The sequence below is a fragment of the Protopterus annectens genome, chromosome 2.part0 (genome assembly GCF_019279795.1).
Source record: "Protopterus annectens isolate FY-2018-M chromosome 2.part0, PAN1.0, whole genome shotgun sequence".
Lineage (NCBI taxonomy): Eukaryota > Metazoa > Chordata > Ceratodontiformes > Protopteridae > Protopterus > Protopterus annectens.
In genome coordinates this window covers 1678122832-1678144475 of record NC_056728.1, presented here as the reverse complement: position 1 = coordinate 1678144475, position 21644 = coordinate 1678122832, and the positions used below count along the sequence as shown (strand labels likewise).

Sequence of the window (21644 nt, the reverse complement as noted above, 5' to 3'; positions counted from 1 at the left end):
AGGTAAACTGATGCAAGCGGTGTCTAAAATGCTCCATATTCCCAAATTTCCCCTCTAGTGAGCAGGATAGTTTACGGTGGGCCAACAAACAGAAGTCCCAGCTGAACAAAAGCTAAGCCACCTAAAGGAAATGGCAAGATGAGAATATCACCAAACCTTAAAAGAGGGTGTTTCTTTCCTAAAAAAGGATAACCCCACCTTCCAAACTATGACTGTGCTGAGTTGCAGCACCTGTCTTTCCCAAGTGCCCCTCTAGGTGCCCCGTCTTGAAACTTAGCTCTGAACAAGGCAGCCTGGCCATCAGTAGTTACTGACAAATGAGTTCTCAACATTGTTGGCAGGGGTACAGGTGACAGTGGAAAGCAACATCCTCCTCAATTTGAGGGGGTTCCAGGCCTTGTTATTCCCTTCTGTAATTTGTTAGATGCTGGACTTAGGGATCATATAATGGGTCTATATTATAAGATCGGCGGTTGAAAACATCGAACATCATATGGTTGACACCATATGGTCGATGTCTTCAAACATCGAACTTATAAAAACAACAACAAAAAAGAAAAGAAAAAAGTACCCTAACGGGTTTAAGCAGGGGGGCAAGCCCCCTGCACCCCCCCACACACCTCGCTACTTAAATATACCAACTCCTAGACTGCACTACAGTGCAGTAAATGGAAATCTTCCCTGTTGTGCTCTTTCTCTATTCTCGTGTCAACAATATCAACTTTGATATTGTCAGCTTTCAGGAATATAATATAGACCCCATAGAACCAGTCCCTCCTTTGGAAAGGATGAACATTTTCTACTCCATAGTCTTTCTAGTTCCCAAAAAAGATCTGTCATGGAGATCAGTATTGGACCTATTTTTTTCTGAATACATTTATCAAGGTCCCAAAATTCAAGACGCTCACCCTCCAAACAGTGCTTCCTCTTTTGCCAGATTGCTAATTCATGCTAACCCTGGACTTGAAGAATGCATATCACCATATTCTCATTACTGATCACTTAGATTCAAAGGTTCATAGGTTCATAAGTAAGTACTAGGCAATCGGTCTGCAGAACATTTCATAACTAGCCAAAAAATCCTATTCAAAATTTCTCCCTAACATCAACAGGACAAGACAAGATAAACCTGGAGAGAATTTGAGGCTGTCCATCCAATTATCAAGGCTCACTTTGAAGGTGGCAAGGGTGCTATTCTGCTTGATATGTAGTGGACATTTGTTCCAGAGGTGAGGAATGAAAAGCTGGGATATGATCTATCTTGCCAACATGTCTTGTTTATCTCCCGTTGAAGGTTTGGTTCCTTTAACAGAGTATTTGATGTACTATATCTTCTGCGAAAGAATAGGAAATTACATAGGGCTGGATCTTTCATAGCACAAAAGGCTAGATATAGATCTCCATGGAGAAGTCTGTAAGAGACTGAATACAAAAAAGGCTACCTGACTCTCCTGATAACTAAGATTTTTGAGGTCACTGATCTTTTTAGTTATGAATCTCTGAGGTCTGTCAGGTTGTGGGATATCTTTAGATAAATACATCCCAAAAGGTGCATTACATTCAATAATGGGTCTGATAAGATATGAGTAGAATTAGGACCTCTTTGGATCCAGTAGAGATGGCTTTGGAAACTAGATGGACCAGATAAAATGCTTTATGATCTACTGTGGAGACACGATGGCCAAATGATAAGGAATTATCGACAAGAGTACCCAGATCCCTTACAACAATGTCTGATTGGGGTGGTGCATCTCCTATAAGGTAATTGAAACTGTTTTGTGTACCAAAATGAACTGTGCTACATTTATTTACATTTCATTTGAGATCTTTGTCCTTGCACCAGTTGTTAACATGATCTAAGCCATGTTTTAGTATTTCTGAATCAGATGAAGATTTAATAACAGCACCCACTTTACAGTCATCTGCAAACTTAGTTAACCATAGGCCAGACATTCTGGCCTGAAGGTCTGAGAAGTAATGCCAGATAGGCCCAAAATTGAGCCCTGTGGCACATCACTAGTAACTGTTTTGCTTTCAGAAGTGTTACCTTCTACTCCTACCACATGATTTCTGTCAGACAACCAGTTAGCTATCCATCCCACAATATAAGGATTTATATTCAGATTTACAAGTCTATCAATAATGTTTGCATTGAGAATGGTGTGAAAGGCCTTGGCCAGGTCTATTTATGCTGTATGAACAGCATAACCACTATCCACTGCCTCAAAGAAATTAATGAGGTTAAAGACACAGGACCATGATGAGGCCTACAGAACTGATATGCAGCTGAGCCAGGTATGGAAATAAGGTACATAAGGAAAGCTGGTGGTGAAATACAGAAATCCAGGAAGTCATCAAAAGAAAAAAAGGAGTGCATAAAAAAGTGGGAGCTAGAAAAGACAGATCAGGCTATTAAGGATTACTGCTTGGCAAACAAAGATGCTAAGAAAGGAGTTGCAGTATCAAAGAGCAAGGCATCAGAGGCACTCTACCAGCTTCTGGAAAGTGACCTGGCAGATGTCACAAAGAAACTGTATCAGGTTGCAATTCAAAGACAGAAAGATAAAGAAGGTACTCACACACCCTTCATAAGGGATGCCAGCAACAACCTGCTCATCAGTCCACAGGACATCAAAAGCAAATGGAAGCAGTACTTCCAGCTACTTCAGAATGAAACCCCCCCCCCACAGAATCTGTACTGCCCCAGACACAGCCTACAATGAGAGAAAAGGAGGATCCCACCATAGAAGAAGTAAGAACAGCACTAAGGAAAATGAAGTCAGGGAAAGCAGTTGGCTCAGATGAGATTACAGCAGATATGATAAAGCTGGATGGTGAGATAGGAGAAAAATGGATCAGATGTTGTAAATCTTTATTCATTCCTTACTGATAGGACTTCGGTTCCATCCTTGGAACCGACATGGCAGTTTCCAAGCTCGCGCCAGCCAAAAACTCTCAGCTAAGACCTACCCATAATCCTCCTCTCATATTCTCTCCAGATCTCGTTTGCTGTGTTCCTCGTCAGACATGCCTAGCCTCTCTCTCAAAGCTAATTGGAAATTTTGTGTATTTTGTGTAGTTTTCTCTCAAAACTTTGTTCTTTTTAGTCAGTCTCGCTATGTTCTCCTCTCGCCTGTAACCTGCTTCTATTTCCTACCCTTTACCTTTGGTAGTTAACCTTTTCCCATTGTTGGTACTGTCCCTATCTCCTACCTTTGGTAGGCCCTCTTTTTACCACTTGTGGTATTTCTAGATACCATTGTTGGTACTCTCTCCTTTCCCTCTTTATCTTTCTCAAAAACAAAAAACAATACAAAAAAAAAAAACAAACAAAAAAAAAAACAAATCCTTTTTCTCTTTCACTTGTAGTAAATCCAAAAAACAAATGCTTGGTGCTGATACCCCAACCAGAGAACAACGATTGAGAAGCCACAAAAACAAAAGAACTCTGGAACGGTGCTGTTATGTATCCAAAAATTTAATAAAACTCTGCCATAAAAAACATACAAACTTCTGAGAGGTAAGCGCTTTCGGGTGTTAACCCTTCATCAGACAAAGGTAAAATGGTGCAGAACACAATTTAAATAAGAACACAGCCAATGAACAATTAGTGAAATCAATTCAGTAAAAAACCCGCCTATTTTTTAAGGTGGGTTTAATAGGAACAACATCATTGAGCCCTGGATTCCTATGTGCCATAAACTCTAGGATCTTCCTTGACTCTATCTGTTCTGTGTAGTGTTTTATATCACCTCCCCTCTTGTTAAGCCTTACATTGACTATGGCCCTAAAAGTAAAACAATGTGTAGGATGTTCACTAATATGTCTGAACAAAGCATTATGTGTGTCCTTGTTTCTTATACTAGAAAGATGTTGCAATATTCTAACTTTGAACATATTATTCGTCTTGCCCACGTAAAAACATGGGCAGGACTTACAATTAGCCAGATACACTACATCCTTAGTCCTGCAAGTGGCTTTAGCTTTCATTTTTAACAATAGAGAATGGAAGCCATATATTGGCTTTTATAAACGCTTTGTGGATGATGTTTTTATTTTGTGGAAGGGTGATACCATCTCCCTTAAATTATTTATTGATTTTCTACACTCCACAACAGATTTCTTTAAGTTTACGGAAGTAACATCTTATACTGAGATAGACTTCTTAGATGTCACAATAGCACAGACTTTACAAGGTTTTTCTACCAGTCTGTATAGGAAGGGGTGTTGGAAAAATACATTTTTAACTTTTGATAGTATGCATCCACGATACACTTTTCCCAACATAGTACAAGGACAGCTAGCCAGGTTATCTAGGAACTGCACGGATGATATTTGTTTCAACAATGAATTGGAGAGTTTGAAGGGTCTTTTTGTAGAGAGGGGGTATAATGAAACCATGGTCAAAGATGTTATAGAGAAGCATAGAGATAAAAGGGGTCATAAATATAAGCCCTGGTTATCTAGGCCTGCTAGGGACATACCTTCAAGAGAAATGAAACAGGACGCTAGATTTAAGGTTATGTTCACTTATAGTAGTGATATAAAAGATATCACTGGATTTATAAGGGACAACTGGAACATCCTTACTAGTGATGATAGAATCAACACCATAGTAGGGCCGACTCCAGTATTTGGATATAGGAAGAATAAGAGTCTAAAAGACATTCTATGTGGGGAACATGTTAGTTTATCTTATACCCCTGCTTTATCTGTAGGCAGCAAGCCTTGTGGTAGATGCAAGGCCTGCCCTCATATTTCTCAAGATGTCTCTTTTATACATCCTGTTACTAATAGGACCTATATGTTGAAAGCTAAAGCCACTTGCAGGACTAAGGATATAGTGTATCTGGCTAATTGTAAGTCCTGCCCATGTTTTTACATGGGCAAGACGAATAATATGTTCAAAGTTAGAATATTGCAACATCTTTCTAGTATAAGAAACAAGGACACACATAATGCTTTGTTCAGACATATTAGTGAACATCCTACACATTGTTTTACTTTTAGGGCCATAGTCAATGTAAGGTTTAACAAGAGGGGAGGTGATATAAAACACTACACAGAACAGATAGAGTCAAGGAAGATCCTAGAGTTTATGGCACATAGGAATCCAGGGCTCAATGATGTTGTTCCTATTAAACCCACCTTAAAAAATAGGCGGGTTTTTTACTGAATTGATTTCACTAATTGTTCATTGGCTGTGTTCTTATTTAAATTGTGTTCTGCACCATTTTACCTTTGTCTGATGAAGGGTTAACACCCGAAAGCGCTTACCTCTCAGAAGTTTGTATGTTTTTTATGGCAGAGTTTTATTAAATTTTTGGATACATAACAGCACCGTTCCAGAGTTCTTTTGTTTTTTTTGTCTCTTTCACTTGTAGTTGTTTTTTTCTGGGTAGTTTTGTTGTCAGTACACTATGTCAGACAAAGTTAATTTGGGGGTTAAACAGTACAACAAGTGTGGGTGAAAGATGCCCAACTTGAATGGTCAAGCTCGGTACGTTTATTGTTTGGGCGTGGACCATATAAATGCTTCCTGTGATATCTTGTGACATCTGTTCTAGTTTTAGTAATCACACTCTAGCAGAGTGCAAAAACTAGCTAATCTTGAAAGATTTAGTCAAAATGCCTTTTTCAGAGGCTTAACGGAGTCTCTCGGTTTCTACATCCATGACTGTTAATGAACCGAGTCAGCACTGAGCTTCTCCGGCACCCTCGGCGCAGACTACTTCAGCACCAGGCCCTGTGTCTTCATCCTCGGTGCTGTCTCTGATGTTGACTCCTATTTTGGTTCCAGCTTTGGCACCATCATCTTTGGTGCCGTCCTTGGTCCTGACACTGGCTTTGATGACCATACCCACTTCGGCACCATCCCTGGCCATGGTGCCGATGACTTATTTGGCTCCATAAACTATGACCTTGGTTCCTAAGGTTGAACATCTCCCAAGAACCAGATACTCTCCAACTTACGACTCCTTTTTTGGGGCATCAGTTTAGCCCCTTTCTTGAAAGACCTGAATCTCCTTCAGCAGCCTCCTATAGATCCACCAGGAGCCTTTCTGAACAAAATGTAGTGCGGGTTGTGCACCAGCTTCTGGCAGCTAGGGGAATTGACCTTCTGTTCCCTTTGGCATGGGACCCTTCACAGCATACTCACCTGTTTATCCTCCTCTGGCCTCTACCCAGGCCCTGGAGATCTTGGTACAGATGACCACCCTGGTGCGTACTGTCTCAGCTCTGACTGCGGAGTTTCCCCCGTTGGCACCGACCTCCCTTGTTGCATTGGCTCCAGTGGAGCCAGTACACTCTCGGAGCAGTGTTTTGGCTGTTGGCACCATGGTACCTAGTTTGGCACCTATTTTTTTGCTGGCGCCATCTATGTCTATGGCTCCAACAGCTTCCTGTCCTCTCGGAGCTCCTTACCTGGAGACCTGCTTCTCAGGGAGGGGTGTGACCGCGGTTCCAAGGTTGTCCTTCTTGGTTCCTGGCTCCCATCCCTCCTCGGGCGAGCCTGCTTTCCAGGTGATGGAGAGGGTCCTTGCCTCCACAGGCTTGCAGTCAGCACCAATGGCATCGACACCAGAACCCCCTCTAGCATGCAGCTTTCCCACCCCCCTACTTCAGGATCCCAGGCATGGGAGCCACAAGACCTCCCTTTGAAGGGAACCATTTCTCTGGAGTCCTCCTCAAAAGATCTTACTGGGGAGACGCCCAAAAGAAATGGTGCAAGAGGAAGCACCTTGATTCCCCCGAGGAATCTATCACTGAGGACACCGATTGTGATGAGGGATAAGGGTCCCCACGGTCTCCCCAGATGACATCTCATTTGGAGACATTCCCGAAATCCTCAGGCAGAGCGGAGACTGGAAGTCCTCTAACCCTTCTTCGGAGGAATCGGTGTTCTTGCAGGCCTTTCGTGCCTAGCCATCTTCTTCCTGGTTGACCACATCTGTGGATGAGCTTGTAAAGCTGATTGTGCAGCATGCCTGGAAGGTCACAGACAATGTAGAACCTGTCCTCCCAGAGGCCAGAGAAAATTGTATCCACCCCTGAAGACCAGCCCAACTGGTCCAAGCAGCTGACTGTTGATTCCATGGTCATGGCAGCAGACACTAAGAGGGGAACTGACAGAAGATAGTTCCATTGTCTATCCTCTGAACAGGGTGCCTTGGGCCATGGACAGACTGGGGAAGCAGACCTATGCTTCAGGGACCTTTGCCATTCAGTTGCTGAACTATCTGGCACACTTCACTTGCCTCCAATGAGACTTAATTTCTGAAATGTCTACCTCTTTGGCAGGGGTACTGCCTGATAAGGTGTGTGACACTGTCGCCTCGCAGCTAGCTACCCTAGAATCTATCTCAAACTCCTTGATGTGTTTGATATCTCACACCACCGAGGGGGCAGCTCAAGCTGCCGCATCAGGCATTGTCATTAGATGGCATGCTTGGATGCATTTGTGTGATTTCGCAGACCCCATTAAATCTTCCTTCGTCAACATGCCTGTCGACAAATCTGCACTTTTTGGTCCCAAAGTACGAGACACACTAGCATGAAGTGAGGAAGATGGAAAGACCTTGTCTGCTGTGGGAATTTGTTTTTCCACCTCCCCAGAGGTCCTACTCCAGGAGCCGGAGGGGAGGGAAATTGTGGTTCAAGAAGTCCCAGGGATTCTTTCATGACACTTGTGGTGAGCAATCCCCCTGGGGCAGAGGGGGCAACTCATCTGGAAGACGTCCCTTTTGGGGTAGAGGGGGTCCACATAACGAGGGCGCTAGAGATTCCTTCTCTGGCCAACCCAGCGCTCCTGAGCAGCAGCCCGATTGCTTTCCTCTGGAAGTAGTCGGGGGTCATTTTTATCTGCACCTACCAGCCTGGCAACTTATTACTACCAATGTTTGGGTGCAGAGAATAATACCAAGAGATTACCATATCCCATTCGATTTAACTCTCAGACCCGTCAAAAGAAACCCTGATGTACCACCCAATCAGAGGGAGGTAGCAGTCTTAGAAATAGAAAAGCTGCTAAGAAAAAGAGTCATCCAACTAGTCCCACCAGATCAGAGAGGATCCGGGTTTTACTCAGTGTTCTTTTTCATGCCAAAAAAGACAGGGGACTGGAGAACAATCCTGGATCTCAGCCTATTGAACAAATTTATGAAACTTCAAAAAGTACGCATGGTCAATGTAAAGTCCATTCTTCCCTTTCTAGGGAAGGACAACTGGATGTACTCTATAGATCTCCAGGATGCGTATTAGCACATAAAGATGGATCCGTGCTCCTGGAGATTTCTCCACTTCCAGCTGGGAGCCAGTCACTACCAGTTCAGGGTACTGCCATTCGGTCTCTCGACAGCCCCTTGAGTGTTCACCAAATGTATGGCAGTTGTAGGAACTCATCTTCGACTATAAGGATCCCAGGTGTTTCCATATCTAGACGATTGTCTCCTTACTGCCTCAACCAGGAAACTTCTAACCTGCAGCCTCTCTTACATTCAAGGCCTTGATCTCTGCTTGGGGATTAAGATCAGCAAGGACAAATCTCAAATGTTCCCAACAAAAACACTGGAATTCATTGGAGCGGTCTTCGACACAATATCCTGTCAAGCTTCCCTCCTTCCTCACAGGCTTTCAAAAATAAGACACCAGATCCAAGCCTTCTTTCCATAGACCTTTGTACCAGCATGCCTTGTACTGCAACTCTTAGGATCTATGGCAGCTGCCATTACCCTAGTACCACCAGCGAGTTTGCACATGAGAATATTACTGTGGCTCCTTTCTTCACAATGGTCGATCTTAACCCACCCACTCGACCACATGATATGCCTTACAAACTTTTGCAAGAAAGAAATGCTATGGTGGATGAAGCCAGAATCAAATCTTTGGTGTCGACCATTTTGTCTCCCCCAGCCCAGCGCCACAGTGACCACGGATGCTTCCCTGTTAGGGTGGGGGGGCATTTCCAGGGAAAGACAGTCCAAGGCACCTGGTCCCCCATGGAGACCAATTTGCACATAAATGTCCTGGAATTGAGGGAAGTTCTCTTAGCGTTGCAAGCATTCCATACATCCCTCCCTTCCAGGACCATTGCAATTCAATCGGACAACATATCAGTCATCTGGTATATAAACAAACAAGGTGGAACCAGGTCTTACCCCCTGTGTCAGGAAGCCATGAGGATTTGGCACTGGGCGATAGCTTCCAACTGCTTTCTTTTAGCAATGTACATTCCTGGGAGTTCCAGCCTTATTGCAGACAATCTGAGCAGGAACATACTGATGCCTTATGAGTGGTCCCTTAATCCTGTAATAGCAGATTGGATCTTCTGCTGCTGGGGCACTCAACGCACGACTGGCCCCCAGGTCTACTGTATGCCTTTCCCCATTTCCCCTCATCCTAAAATTCCTCCAGAAAGCTCAAACATTGGGAAGTAAAGTGATCCTCATTGCCCCTTATTGACCCTGTCAAGTCTGGTTTCATTTCCTGTGGCATCATCTGATTCACAGCCCATGGATCCTGGATCAAGCTGAAGGTATGATGTCTCACCCTCAGGGATTGATTCACCCCAATCTCCACAGCCTCAAGCTCACAACTTGGTTTCTCCACTTCCAATGATTGCTAGGCTGTCTGATATCTCATCTCCCATCCGTGAGATTCTTCTGGCTTCACACAAACCTTCCACCAGAAAACTTTATTCTAGTAAATGGACCAGGTTCTCTACTTGGGCCAAAGATTAGAACATAGACCCTTTCTCTATGCTTGTTCAAAAGATCCTACAGTCCCTGACTACTCTTCTACATGCAGGAGCCTCAGCATCGACAACTACTGTGCATTTAGCAGCCATCGCAAATTTTCATAATGAATTTGATAATTCTTCTGTTATGTTACACCATCTGTGCAAAACCTTTTTGAAAGGAGTATTAGATGTTAAACCTCCTGTCAAGCCCCCCATAGAACCCCAGGACTTGACTTTGGTACTGAAGTCATTAACAAGCCCTGCTTTCGAGCCTTCTGATTCATGTAATATAACATTTTTATCATGGAAGACTACTTCTAGTAGCACTTACCTCAGCGAGAACAGTATCTGAGTTGCAGGCCTTGAGTGTCAAGAGAACTTAATTGAGCTTCCACTGGGATAGAGTTTCCCTTTGTACTGACCCTTCATTCTTGCCCAAGGTCATTTCTAGAAGCGGCTAAGCACAACCTCCAATTAGACATAGACACCTATACCGAATCAGTTCTTGCCTACATAAATAAATGTGTGGAGGATGTAACCACCATGAAAGCCATCACTGTAAAAGCTAATCAGAAGCCCTGGCTCAACAGGAATGTCTACGGGCTACTGAGGGAAAGAAACCCAGCCTTCAAGGCAAATCACAAAGAAAGATTAAAGGTGGCCAGGTCAAATCTTTAAAAGGGCATCAAAGAAGCAAAAAGGGAGTATAGGAGGAAAATTCAGATCCACTTCAAAGACATGAGGGACACAAGAAACCTATGGCAGGATATACAGCAGCTTATGGACTATAAGACCAAAAACACCCGAATGTGTTGACAGCTTGGAATTCCTAAATTAACTGAACTCCTTCTTTGGCAGATTTGAGGAGAACACCACAGTACCTTCTAAAACAAACACTGACAAAGAGGAGAAAATGCTTACCTTGAACTCCAAGAAGGTGAGACCAGCTTAAGAAGGTGAATCCTAGGAAGGCTGCTGGACCAGATAACACACCTGGCAAGGTGTTAAAGGGGTGTGCTGATCAATTTTGTCTGGTACTGACAGACATCTTCAACTCATCCCTTGCTATGGAGAAAGTTCACTCACATTTCAAGGAAACAAGTATTGTCCCACTTCTGAAGAAACCCAACCCTACCTGTCTCAATGACTTCAGACCGGTTGCCTTAACCTCAAATGTCATGATGTGCTTTGAGAAGATTGTGAAGAACATCTATGTGTGAGTCTGTCTAAGTCAATTGATCCACTCCAGTTTGCATACCAGGCAAATACATCGACTGCGGATGCGATAGCAGTCGCACTACACCTTGCACTAAAACACCTAGAAGGAAGGAACAGCTACATAAGCCTGCTGTACATTGACTTCAGTTATGTGTTCAACACTGTGATACCAATGCAACTGATGGATAAGCTCGTTAAACTCGGGATAAACAAGCATCTATGTAACTGGACTTTTGACTTTATAATTGGTAGACCCCAATGGAGATGCACTGGAAACAACACCTCTCAACACATAATCCTGAATACTAGTGTTGCCCAATGTTGTGTGCTCAGCCCCTTGCTGTTCACCATCCTCACCCATAAAACACCCATAAAACATAACCCAAACCATAGTATAAAATTTGCTGATGGTACCACAGTCGTGGGTCTCATTAGTGGTGGGGATGAACATAACTACAGGGATGAGATGAACACTTTGATTGCGTGGTGTGACAGGAACAATCTAGACCTGAATGTTAACAAGACCAATGAAATGATTATGGACCTCAGGAGAAAGGCAACAGGTTACCAACCACTCACTATCAAAGTGGAGGTAGTAGAGAAAGTCAAAACAACCAAGTTTCTGGGCCTTCACATCTCAGATGACCTCTCTTGGACTGTTAATACCAACCATATAGTCAAGAAGGCTCAAAAGAGGCTTTGCCTCCTGAGAAAGCTCAAAAAGGCCAGGCTCCCACTGTCTGCTCTTACCACTTTTTACAGGGGAGCTGACGAGACCAACCTTTGCTAGCAACTTCATAGCATTGTTCAGCAACTGCACAGTTGCTGAGAAGAAGAAACTGCAGAGGGTGGTGAGGGTGGCTGAGAAAATCTTGGGCACCAACCTCTCTTCTATTCAGGAGCATTTCTTTTCAAGAGCAAGAAAGAGAACATAAAAAATATTAGCTGAATTGACCCATCTAGCTCACAACTGGTTCTCACAACTTGCTTCTGGAAGGAGGCACCGCAGCTTCCGCTGTAGGACTACCAGATTCAAGTACAGTTTGTATCCTACCGCTGTGGGACTTATTAAATTGGACACCAACCATAAATACCTGATACACTGAAGCCTGTTTTTTTCATTTAATCCTGCTGCTCTGAGCAATTACCGCCAGTATTACTATTATGCAATAAGATGGCTATACTGAGTCACATCTAAGGTTAACAAGTGCAATACGACAACTAAACAGCTGCTATTCACTAGTCTCTATTTATTCTCTATCTTAACAGTGAAGGGGTTTGGTGGTGAGTATTTATTTATTATTTATCATTGGATAATGGGTATTCGGTGTGTTTATGTAATGTGGACTACCTCTTGCATGTCATATGTGTTGTTATTTTCTTTCTTATGTTATTCTCTGATACTTCTGTATCTTTGTTATTTGCACTGCATTTCTTTCATGAGCTGACATTTATAATTTTGTTTAGGCTGCACTTGTGGTCCTAAATGACAAAGTTTCTTTGAATCTTTGAATCATACGCATCTATTAAGGGGCATTTATTGGCCATCTTTGCTTGTCTGCCAATGGATCACCGTCTTTCTTATTCTCTTTTAGTAAAACAGTACATGAATGGAGTATTGCATATTATAGCCCCTTGCAAGCAAACTCCTCCTTCATGGGATCTCACCTGTGTTCTGGAAAAATTTCAAACCTGCCATTCAGGCTGATCTGAAGTTTTTAACTAGGAAAACTATTTTGCTTATTGCTCTGACATCTGAAATGTGTCTCTGAAGTACAGATTCTCATTGTGGGACAACCCTACCTGATTTTCCACAGGGATAGGGGTTTTGTTACTCTGTAATCCATCTTTCATGCCAAAATTGTTCTCAGAATTCACCTTCAGTCAATCTATTAACCTCCGTGTGTTCTTCCCAGAATATAAGAAAAAGGGAGAGAGGATACTTAATACCTTGAATGTCTATCGGCAGCTGAGGTACTACCTTGACAGAACAAAACCCTTCAGGAAGGTAGGCTGAAAAGCATTGTATTTCCTACATGGGGTCGAATAAGAGTCAACCTGTCTCACAGAAAATCATTGCATGTCGGTTGTCCTTTGGAATTTTTTTTTTGTTAAGCCCACCACGGTTAGACGAATCCAGGCAAAGTAAATGAGCATTCTACCGGGGCCTATTCCTCTTCAGTGGTGTATTGGAAAGGACCATTCTCTAAAAGTATTCTAGAGGCAGAAACTCAGTCCTCTGTCCAACAAGTTGGATGCCTTTTCTAAATCTAGAGCAGATTTCAGTAGATTAATTCTCCAGGGGCTCCTGGACCCTTGTCCTTCTTCCTCCCAGGTTGAGTAAGCTTTGGGAATCTACACATATGCCAGTAAGGCGGTGTGTTTATTGAACATAGAACATTTATGCTAAGTCCTACTTACTTGTAACAGTAGGTGCTCATAGAAGATGCTGCCTTACTTGGCAGTGCCCACCCAACATCCCCCTTTTGGATGTGTATAGTTTGTTGTTGGAGGTGGTGTTGAGTAATGCTCAATGGCTTTTTTGTTGTTTGTGTGTGTTTGGTTTGGAACAGTAGGTGTCTGCAAGTTTGCACTTTCATATTCTCTTCATTCTGGACCCTAGAAAACTGAAAGAATTGTTTCTGTGGATCTGAAAGGCAGACCTTGTACTCTCAGGTGATTAGTCGATCACACCCCCAGTTAGGCAGGGGAAAGAGCTTTCAGTTTTGGTAGACTGACAGAGATAGGGTAGCAGGGCTCCACTACCCATATGTCTGTAAAGCAGGGCATTCTAAGAACATCTACTGTTACATGTAAGTAGGACTTACTCAGCTATACTTTACTCAGCTTTATTTTCGTCTTTTGACAGCAAAATATTGCAGAACTTTGACTTTTCAGCATTTATACATTATTTTCTATACGTTTGACTCTGCTGTCTGTGTTCTTTAACATTGGATTCTTATTTTACTACAAATCAAATGATTTGAATATACTGTGGAGATTTTACTCTCTGACAAAAATATAATTTAAATTATTATTAAACATTGTTTATGGCAGTTTAATGTGTTTAAAATATGTGGAGCTAATTTTTAACATTGGTTTGGCGGGTCGCTTGTTTTCGTGTTTTGACTTTAATTCTTTAACTTCTGTCAGTTGTAAAAAAATTCTGATTACATTTCAAACTGTTTTTATTTTGTGATAATAGTACAGATTAGTTTAGCTGTGTGGGGACATATGTACTACTAAAAACTTTAAGGGCAGCTCAGGTGCTATCTTGACAGAACAAAGCCGTTTAAGAATGCTGACCAGCCATTTGTCTCTTATACAGGGGCTAAGAAATGTTAGCATGTATCTAAGAAAACTATTGCACGATGGTTGCCCTCTGTTATTGTTTCTGCTACTCCCACCATGGTAAATCTTTTCCAGGCAATCTTAAGACTTACTCAACTAGGACCTTATCCTCTTTAATGGCATATTGAAAATTGGTGGACAGTAGAAGCATTCTAGATGCAGCCAGCTGATCTTCTGTTTATAACTTCACAAAGCACTACACACCCTAGAGCTCACTTTGCTAGGACCATTCTCAATGGATTCCTGCATTGTTGTCCTTCCACCGCCGAGGTAGATAGGCTTTTGGAGTCTACCCAAAATACCACTGAGGCAGTGGGGAATGATAATCCTATTAGAGTTCCATAAGTCCTGCTTACCAGTAACAGTTGATCAAATTCCTCACTGCCTCGGCTACAGGATCTATCCTCCATCCCCCAGATTGTGCATGATTAGCCAGTATGGGTATCCCACACCATTGGTGGACATTTGGTCATATTCAAATGAGGTGTCTTCTACCACCAATTAAAGCACATCCCTATTTTTGACTTATTCAAATTAGGTGCGTGTTACCTCCACCAATGAAAACACCTGGCTACCTCCACTAATTAAAACACCTGGCTATTCTGACCCCTCCCTTCACAAAGCCCTTATAACCAGGGCATAGCTCACTGTAACACCATTAAGATTTGACTGCAAGTACACTCATCCATCTGTGAAGACTAAATGAAACATTTTTTTTCTAAAAACTTCACCAATTGCCTTATTCCTGTAGAGAGGAGGAGCATTTAAGCCATCTGCTGTCAGCTGTGTTTCAGATTTGCTTGTATCTCGATCGAAGTCTTGTTGGACCAGTCATTGAATATAATGCCTCCTTTTGCATCTGTTTGTCCAGTCACATGCATCAACTGGAAAATCAACAGCGATTCCTCACTAAAAGGATGCAGGGCCTAAACAGCATGTCCTATATGGACTGACTCATAGCCCTGTCACTATACTCATTATCCTACAGACTGCTAAGAGGTGACCTGTGCTTTGCATATAAGGCATCCTGATGGATCTGCTGCACATCTACAAGTCAAATGGCATCAGAAATACTTAGTTTAGTGATCTAAACTGTTCTGCAACATAAACAGAATTATTTGGAGGGACAGGTATAGCTTATAGAGGATACTGCTGCTTTGGAACAGACTTCCCATTCACATAAAGCAAAGTTCATCCCTGTACATTTTCAAGCGCAACTTAGATCTGTTGATGGGAAACAGAAAAACATATCCCATGACTGCCCCCTGTACTACTTATGAAGAGAGGTAGTTCCTAAATGCATTATCCTATGCATTGGTGCCCTCAAATTACCTGTGGTATAATCCCATTTATTCTTAATAAGGGTAATATATAATTTTGGACCATGGGATGTGCACAACCAATCTATAATCAAATGGGATAGGATATTTTCAGGATAAAAAAGGAAATTGGCTAGGCTTAAAATGGTCTGCAAAAGCAGTTAGCCTAGTACTTACCTATGAACCAATGAACTTATGAAGCTGAGATCAAAGGGCATGCAGGAAAAAAAAAGAAAAACAGTAGCTGAGGTGTTGCACTATCATTTGCAGCTGTTATACCAGGGCTTACTGCATTCTGTGCTGTTAAATATTACAATTAACCTATCACAACTTAGATTGTTCTGTCTAGTGAATTAGAAGTCAAAAAGTAATTCCTTATACTATTCTGGCATGTTCAAAAGTCAGTTTCAGGTTTACTCTCCAGTCCAGCTGGTGAATATGGGAATCTTGAGGCAATGTACACAGACAACCCTCTCCTCTTCCCAATAAGCTCAAATATATGTGAGAGATGCAACTATATAGCCAAACTGGAGGCTGAGCTCTCTCAACATAGTACTGGCACGGTCAGTCTGGAGGAGAAGGTAATCACACACACCACAAATCCAGTCTCACATAAACCTATCGCAACAGCAAACCAACACACAAACACACAAACATACTCGGATGCTCCAAATAAAAATCTGCCCAAGCAACAGAGACCTCCAAAGCAGACATCCAAGCAACTGCTACCCCACAACAATACCCACGTATCACATAGTTCACAAAGTCAGTGTGCCACACAATCACAGCCCTTAAGGCTAAACAACACACCTAATACACTTGTGATAGGTGACTCTATTGTCAGACACACTGACGTCCCTCTCACCAGGCTGAACAAGGAGAAGGTCACTGTAAGCTGCCTGTCGGGTGCCAGGATCCGCCACATAACAGAAGCACTCATTTCACTCCAAAGCAAGTACAAATATGACTCCGTCATTGTCCATGCTGGTGTGAATGACCTGAGACATACCTCCCTGGATTACATGAAAAGAGACATAGAGGAGCTCTCTGATCATGTGGCCCAGGCCGGTATGACCCTGACGTTGAGTAGCATCTTACCCTCACCAAGAATGATACCACAGTATAAAGACAAAATGATCAATTTCAACAATTAGTTAAAGTACTGGTGTCACTCAAAGTGGATCCAGTGTCTGTCAGCCTGGGATGACATGCTTGACAAGCCACGTTACTTCGCTAGGGACGGCTTGCACCTGTCACCCCTGGGTTTTCGAATACTGGCCAAGGCTCTTGCCACCCCCATAGTGCCTTTTTTAGGCAAGGCTCAAAAGACAAACCCACCTCCTTAGACAACACAAGGAAAAAGAAACTAAGGGTAATGCTGCTCAACACCAGAATTCTAAACCTCAAGATGCATGCACTCGAGGCTCTCCTCAGTATGGAGAATATCGATATCTGTGCAGTAACAGAAACCTGGTTCAAGGCTCCCGAGAGCACCCCAGCACTACCAAGCTATACCTCATATCATGCTTTTCGGCCCCAAAACTCGGACCGAACCACAAGAGGAGGGGGAGTATCCATATTCATCAAAGATACCCTTACCTCCAGGCTAGTGGCACTGCACGAATCATCTGAGACCATCCATGTGCAACTAACAGTGGGCAAAACTGCCTTCCAGTTTGTAGCCTGCTACAGACCACCCTCCCAAACTCAGGAACCCCACTCGGCTTTCCTGAAGACACTGGAGAATATGAAGGTCTCTCCAAACACCATTATATTGGGTGACTTTAACTACCCAAACATAGACTGGGAGCACTACTCAAGCCCCAACACCCTAGCCCAACGGTTCCCAGAATTTATAAACTCAAATGCTATGGAACAACTGGTCACCACTCCCACAAGAGGGGAAAACATATTGGACCTGATCATCGCCAACATGGGGACTCTATGTTCCATACCAGAGGTATACCCCTCATTCGTAAGATCTGACCATAAATTAATCACTATGGACATCCATATCCCGTCCCCACCCCCAGCAAAGGAAACCACGGTCAAAAACTTCTCAAAAGCAAACTTCCCACTTCTCAAAACCGAGGTGGAATCCTTCAAAGCCCCAGGGCCAGTGGAAAATACGGCCCAAACCGCGGAATCCTTTACAAACGCATTCTATGGATACCTACAGGAATGCATGGATCGTGCTATCCCAAATAAAACCAAGACACGCTCCTCCAAAGGCAGGAGACCTGTCTGGTGGACCCCAGCCATAAATAAGCTGTACAAAAGAAGGAGGAAGCTATTACATGATAGAGCAAAATCCCCGAAAGGGAAGGTAACTCTGATCAGTACTAGCAAGAAACTACGATCCCTCATAAAATTATCTAAGGCCAGCTTCGAAAGAAAAATTGCACAAGACGCTAAAGATAATCACAAGGCCTTCTTTAGTTATGTCAGGAACCTGGGTGGCAACTCCCAGATATGCTCTGAGTTAGTGCAAAATGACAAAAAATACACTGAACCCACAGACATTGCCAACATCCTGGCAGACAGGTTCAGTGCAAACTCCCCCCCAAATGAGCAAATGACTATCCCAACAGAATGTAGCTTCCCTGACATCACAGATGCACAGGTGAGAGCTGCCCTCTCCAAAGCAAAAAACACAGCATCAATGGGACCGGACAGTGTCCCGGGCTGTGTTTTACATGAGCTCCAAGAAGAAATGAACCCTCACTTAAAATCACTGTTCAGTCTCAGCCTTACAACAGGATATGTACCCAAAGAATGGCATACAGCAACAGTGGTCCCACTCCATAAAGGTGGTACCACAACGGACCCTGGAAACTATTGCCCTATAAGCCTAACTAGCCTGGTCTGCAAAGCTATGGAGCGTATCATCATGGAACTCATAAACAAAGACATTGGGAACCTCCAAACACTGGATCCTACCCAATTTGGCTTTGTTAAGGGCAGATCTTGCCTCTTGAACCTGGTCAATTTCTTTGAAACAGTCACCAAGGCCATAGACGAAGGGAAGGTAGTCCACACAGCCTACCTTGACCTTGCAAAAGCCTTCGACACAATACCCCACTTGAGCATCATAAATAAGCTCACCAGCTTAAATATCAATCCCTATGTCACAAGATGGGTTGCAAACTGGCTTAGGGATAGAACCCACATGATCAGAATTGCAGGTGCCATGTCAGACTCTAAACCAGTTACAAGTGTCGTCCCACAAGGCTGTGTCCTGGGACCTCTCTTGTTCGGTATATATTTCTCTGAGGTACAGGCTAACACAGGAGGACTATGGCTGACAAAGTTTGCAGATGACTGCAAACTGGGGGCCATAATCGACTCACCAGATGACACAAGCATCCTCCAAAAAGGTCTCACAGAGATGGATAACTGGTGCCAGAGCCATGGCCTAAAGCTAAATGCCAAAAAGTGCATAGTCATCCCCTTTGGGAAAAACAAAGTGCCCACAAATTACCACATAGGTGGTAATCCATTAAGTACGGAAGAAGTAATTAGGGATTTGGGGACCCAAGTAGATTGCAATCTCTCCTTTGACAATCACATTGCCAAAGTGGTTAGAAAAATATTCTATATAGCCCACCTTATCACGAAGGGGTTCACATCTAGATCAAGAGAGGTCATTGTGCCCCTCTACTCATCACTCATCAGGCCCATAATTGAATACAATGCCCCATTTGGGATGTACCTTACCCGACACCTGCTACAACTAGAAAGACCCCAAAAGTACCTCACTAAGAGGATCAAGGGACTCAAAGAGATGCCCTACGCAGTTAGGCTAAAGAAACTCCAGCTCTACTCAGTTGCTTACCGCCTACTCAGAGGCGATCTCTGCCTGACGTATAAAGCCATGTCCAACCCAGAATTAATGGACATGCTCCACTTCAAGAAATCCAAATCCATCAGAACTACATGCTCCAGTGACTTAAACCTCAGCACAGAAATAAATAGAACATGCTGGAGGGACAGATTCATATCCCAGAGGCTCCCCTCACTCTGGAACAAAATCCCAATCCATGTCAGACAGAGCCCCTCAATGACCCTCTTCAAGAAGAATCTTGACGTTTGGATGGGAGATCGTAAATTTACCCCTGGGATCTCTTCTGTGTCACTGCTAGACAGAGGCACAGTAAACTAACCTTAAATGGGCTATCTTCTGTGACCTACTATACAGAGGCACAGTCAACTAATCTAAGAAGGGTGGCGAAAGCCGAAAACAGTGGCTAGGCTTGTAAATGCCCTAGGGCAGATAGCCTAGTATCAACCTATGAACCTATGAACCTATAAATAGGCAAACTTAATTGTAGGCTCTTCCCGGCAAGTGAAACCTAGGCTTTGCAGGTTTAACTCAGTATCCATCTTGTTTGCAGCAAAGTGGGATAGCCCCCCCAATAAAATCAAACCAAGAAGGATGCTCTTCTAAACAGTATTTCCAGGTGTATATTACCACGTAAGTTGGAGTCCCTTCCCTCCCTTCTACATGTTTCTACAGAATGCTGTAGTTGGTCTCCCTCAGGAATAATCTTTATTTCTCTTTATATCCTTCCCAGTGGTCACCTAAGGCTCACTTTAGCCATTCATCCCTATTCTTCATACGTTTTCACATTTACTACAACTTTCAAACTTTCCAGTTGATATCCTTTTTCTATCATAATCTCATATGTTTGCATGTCCCTCTCTGATCATTCCCATTCCTATATAGCCTTCTCTTACAAACACATTCCTAGTATAGTCTATATCCAGCACCGCTGTGTTTTGCATTATCGACCTACAGTCACCACTTTATATTTTACTACAGTTCTTGAGTTCAGTTTCTAAACTTTTCACAGTTCTGTTCTGTAATATTATTTCTGCTTACCAGTATTGCTGATTTTAAACAGTGGCATAAAGTTTTGTAAAATAGGAGTACAACTAAATTAATCAAGAAAATGTAATGTGCTAGAACTGTTGTGGGTCTGCTGCTGCAAAAATAAAGTATCTGTGTTGCCATTAACTAAATGTTGAAAATGTTTTAGACCAAAAAAAATGAAAAGCAAAATATGGGAAGTGTAAGTGCTGCAATAGTAAAAGTGCAAGTATTTGTATGAACAAACAGCTGTGCTGTTTATGTTCATCCTGGGTTCCTTATGAAAAAGTAATGTATCAGCCTAGTGTTACCCCTTACTTAAAGGCTGTCTAACTTATGGTGCACTGATAAGCTGTTCTCACAATAGTATTCTCTTGACTTTGTTACAAATGTTCTGGTCTTTGTTTTTTTTTTTGTTTTTTTTGTTTTGTTTTAATTAGGAACTAAGAGAAGTGGAGCAACGGGTTAAAGAGCTCCAGGGGGATATCTTTAAGTACCAAACAGACCAGCAGAAGTTGAAGAATTTACTGGATGAAGAGAGAAAGGTACGGTCATTTGCACAGATGTAAACTACACACCTCTCTATGCTCTTCTGCAGTACTTAATGGCATGGACTCATTCCTGTATGGGAGTCTGATATTTGTATGTATACATACATGTGTGTGTGTGTGTGTGTGTGTGTGTGTGTGTGTGTGTGTGTGTGTGTGTGTGTGTGTGTGTGTGGAGGGTAGGGTTAGCACCTCAATACAGTCTCTACCTGCATTTCTAGTATGCCTCAAAGTCCTATCTCTCTATTAACATAATGGGAATTAAGGTAGTTTACTGTGACACTCAAGTTTTACATGATATCAACTGTGTATTATTTTTCACCATCTATATGTTGACTGCAGTTAAGGAACTCAGGAATTAAATATTAATTTGAAGGAGTAATTGGTACATAGGCAGTTATGCAGCTGGATGTTCGCCATAAGATCATTGATGCAGTGTTTGGGTTAATGTATACTCTGCTAAAAATATGACCAGCCAGCCAGCTTTTAATGCTTTAAAGAGACCTTTCAAATGCTCTAACTTTTTTGGATCTGGAGCAGTGCTGCATAGAAAAGGCAGTTAAAACTCTAGAAACGTCAGAGCTTTCTTACCTCTGAAG

At 42.7% G+C, this 21644-nt stretch overlaps 1 protein-coding gene across 1 annotated transcript in view; it reads left to right on the top strand.

Moving 5' to 3' along the window:
- FHAD1 (forkhead associated phosphopeptide binding domain 1) overlaps window positions 1-21644 on the top strand; it is a gene marked incomplete at its 5' end in the record, with an annotated part of 2130934 nt that overhangs the window by 255955 nt on the left and 1853335 nt on the right. Inside the window, one exon of the mRNA XM_044060429.1 lies at window positions 20938-21042. Coding sequence (XP_043916364.1) covers window positions 20938-21042 — 105 coding nt within the window. The remainder of the gene's footprint in view (window positions 1-20937; window positions 21043-21644) is intronic.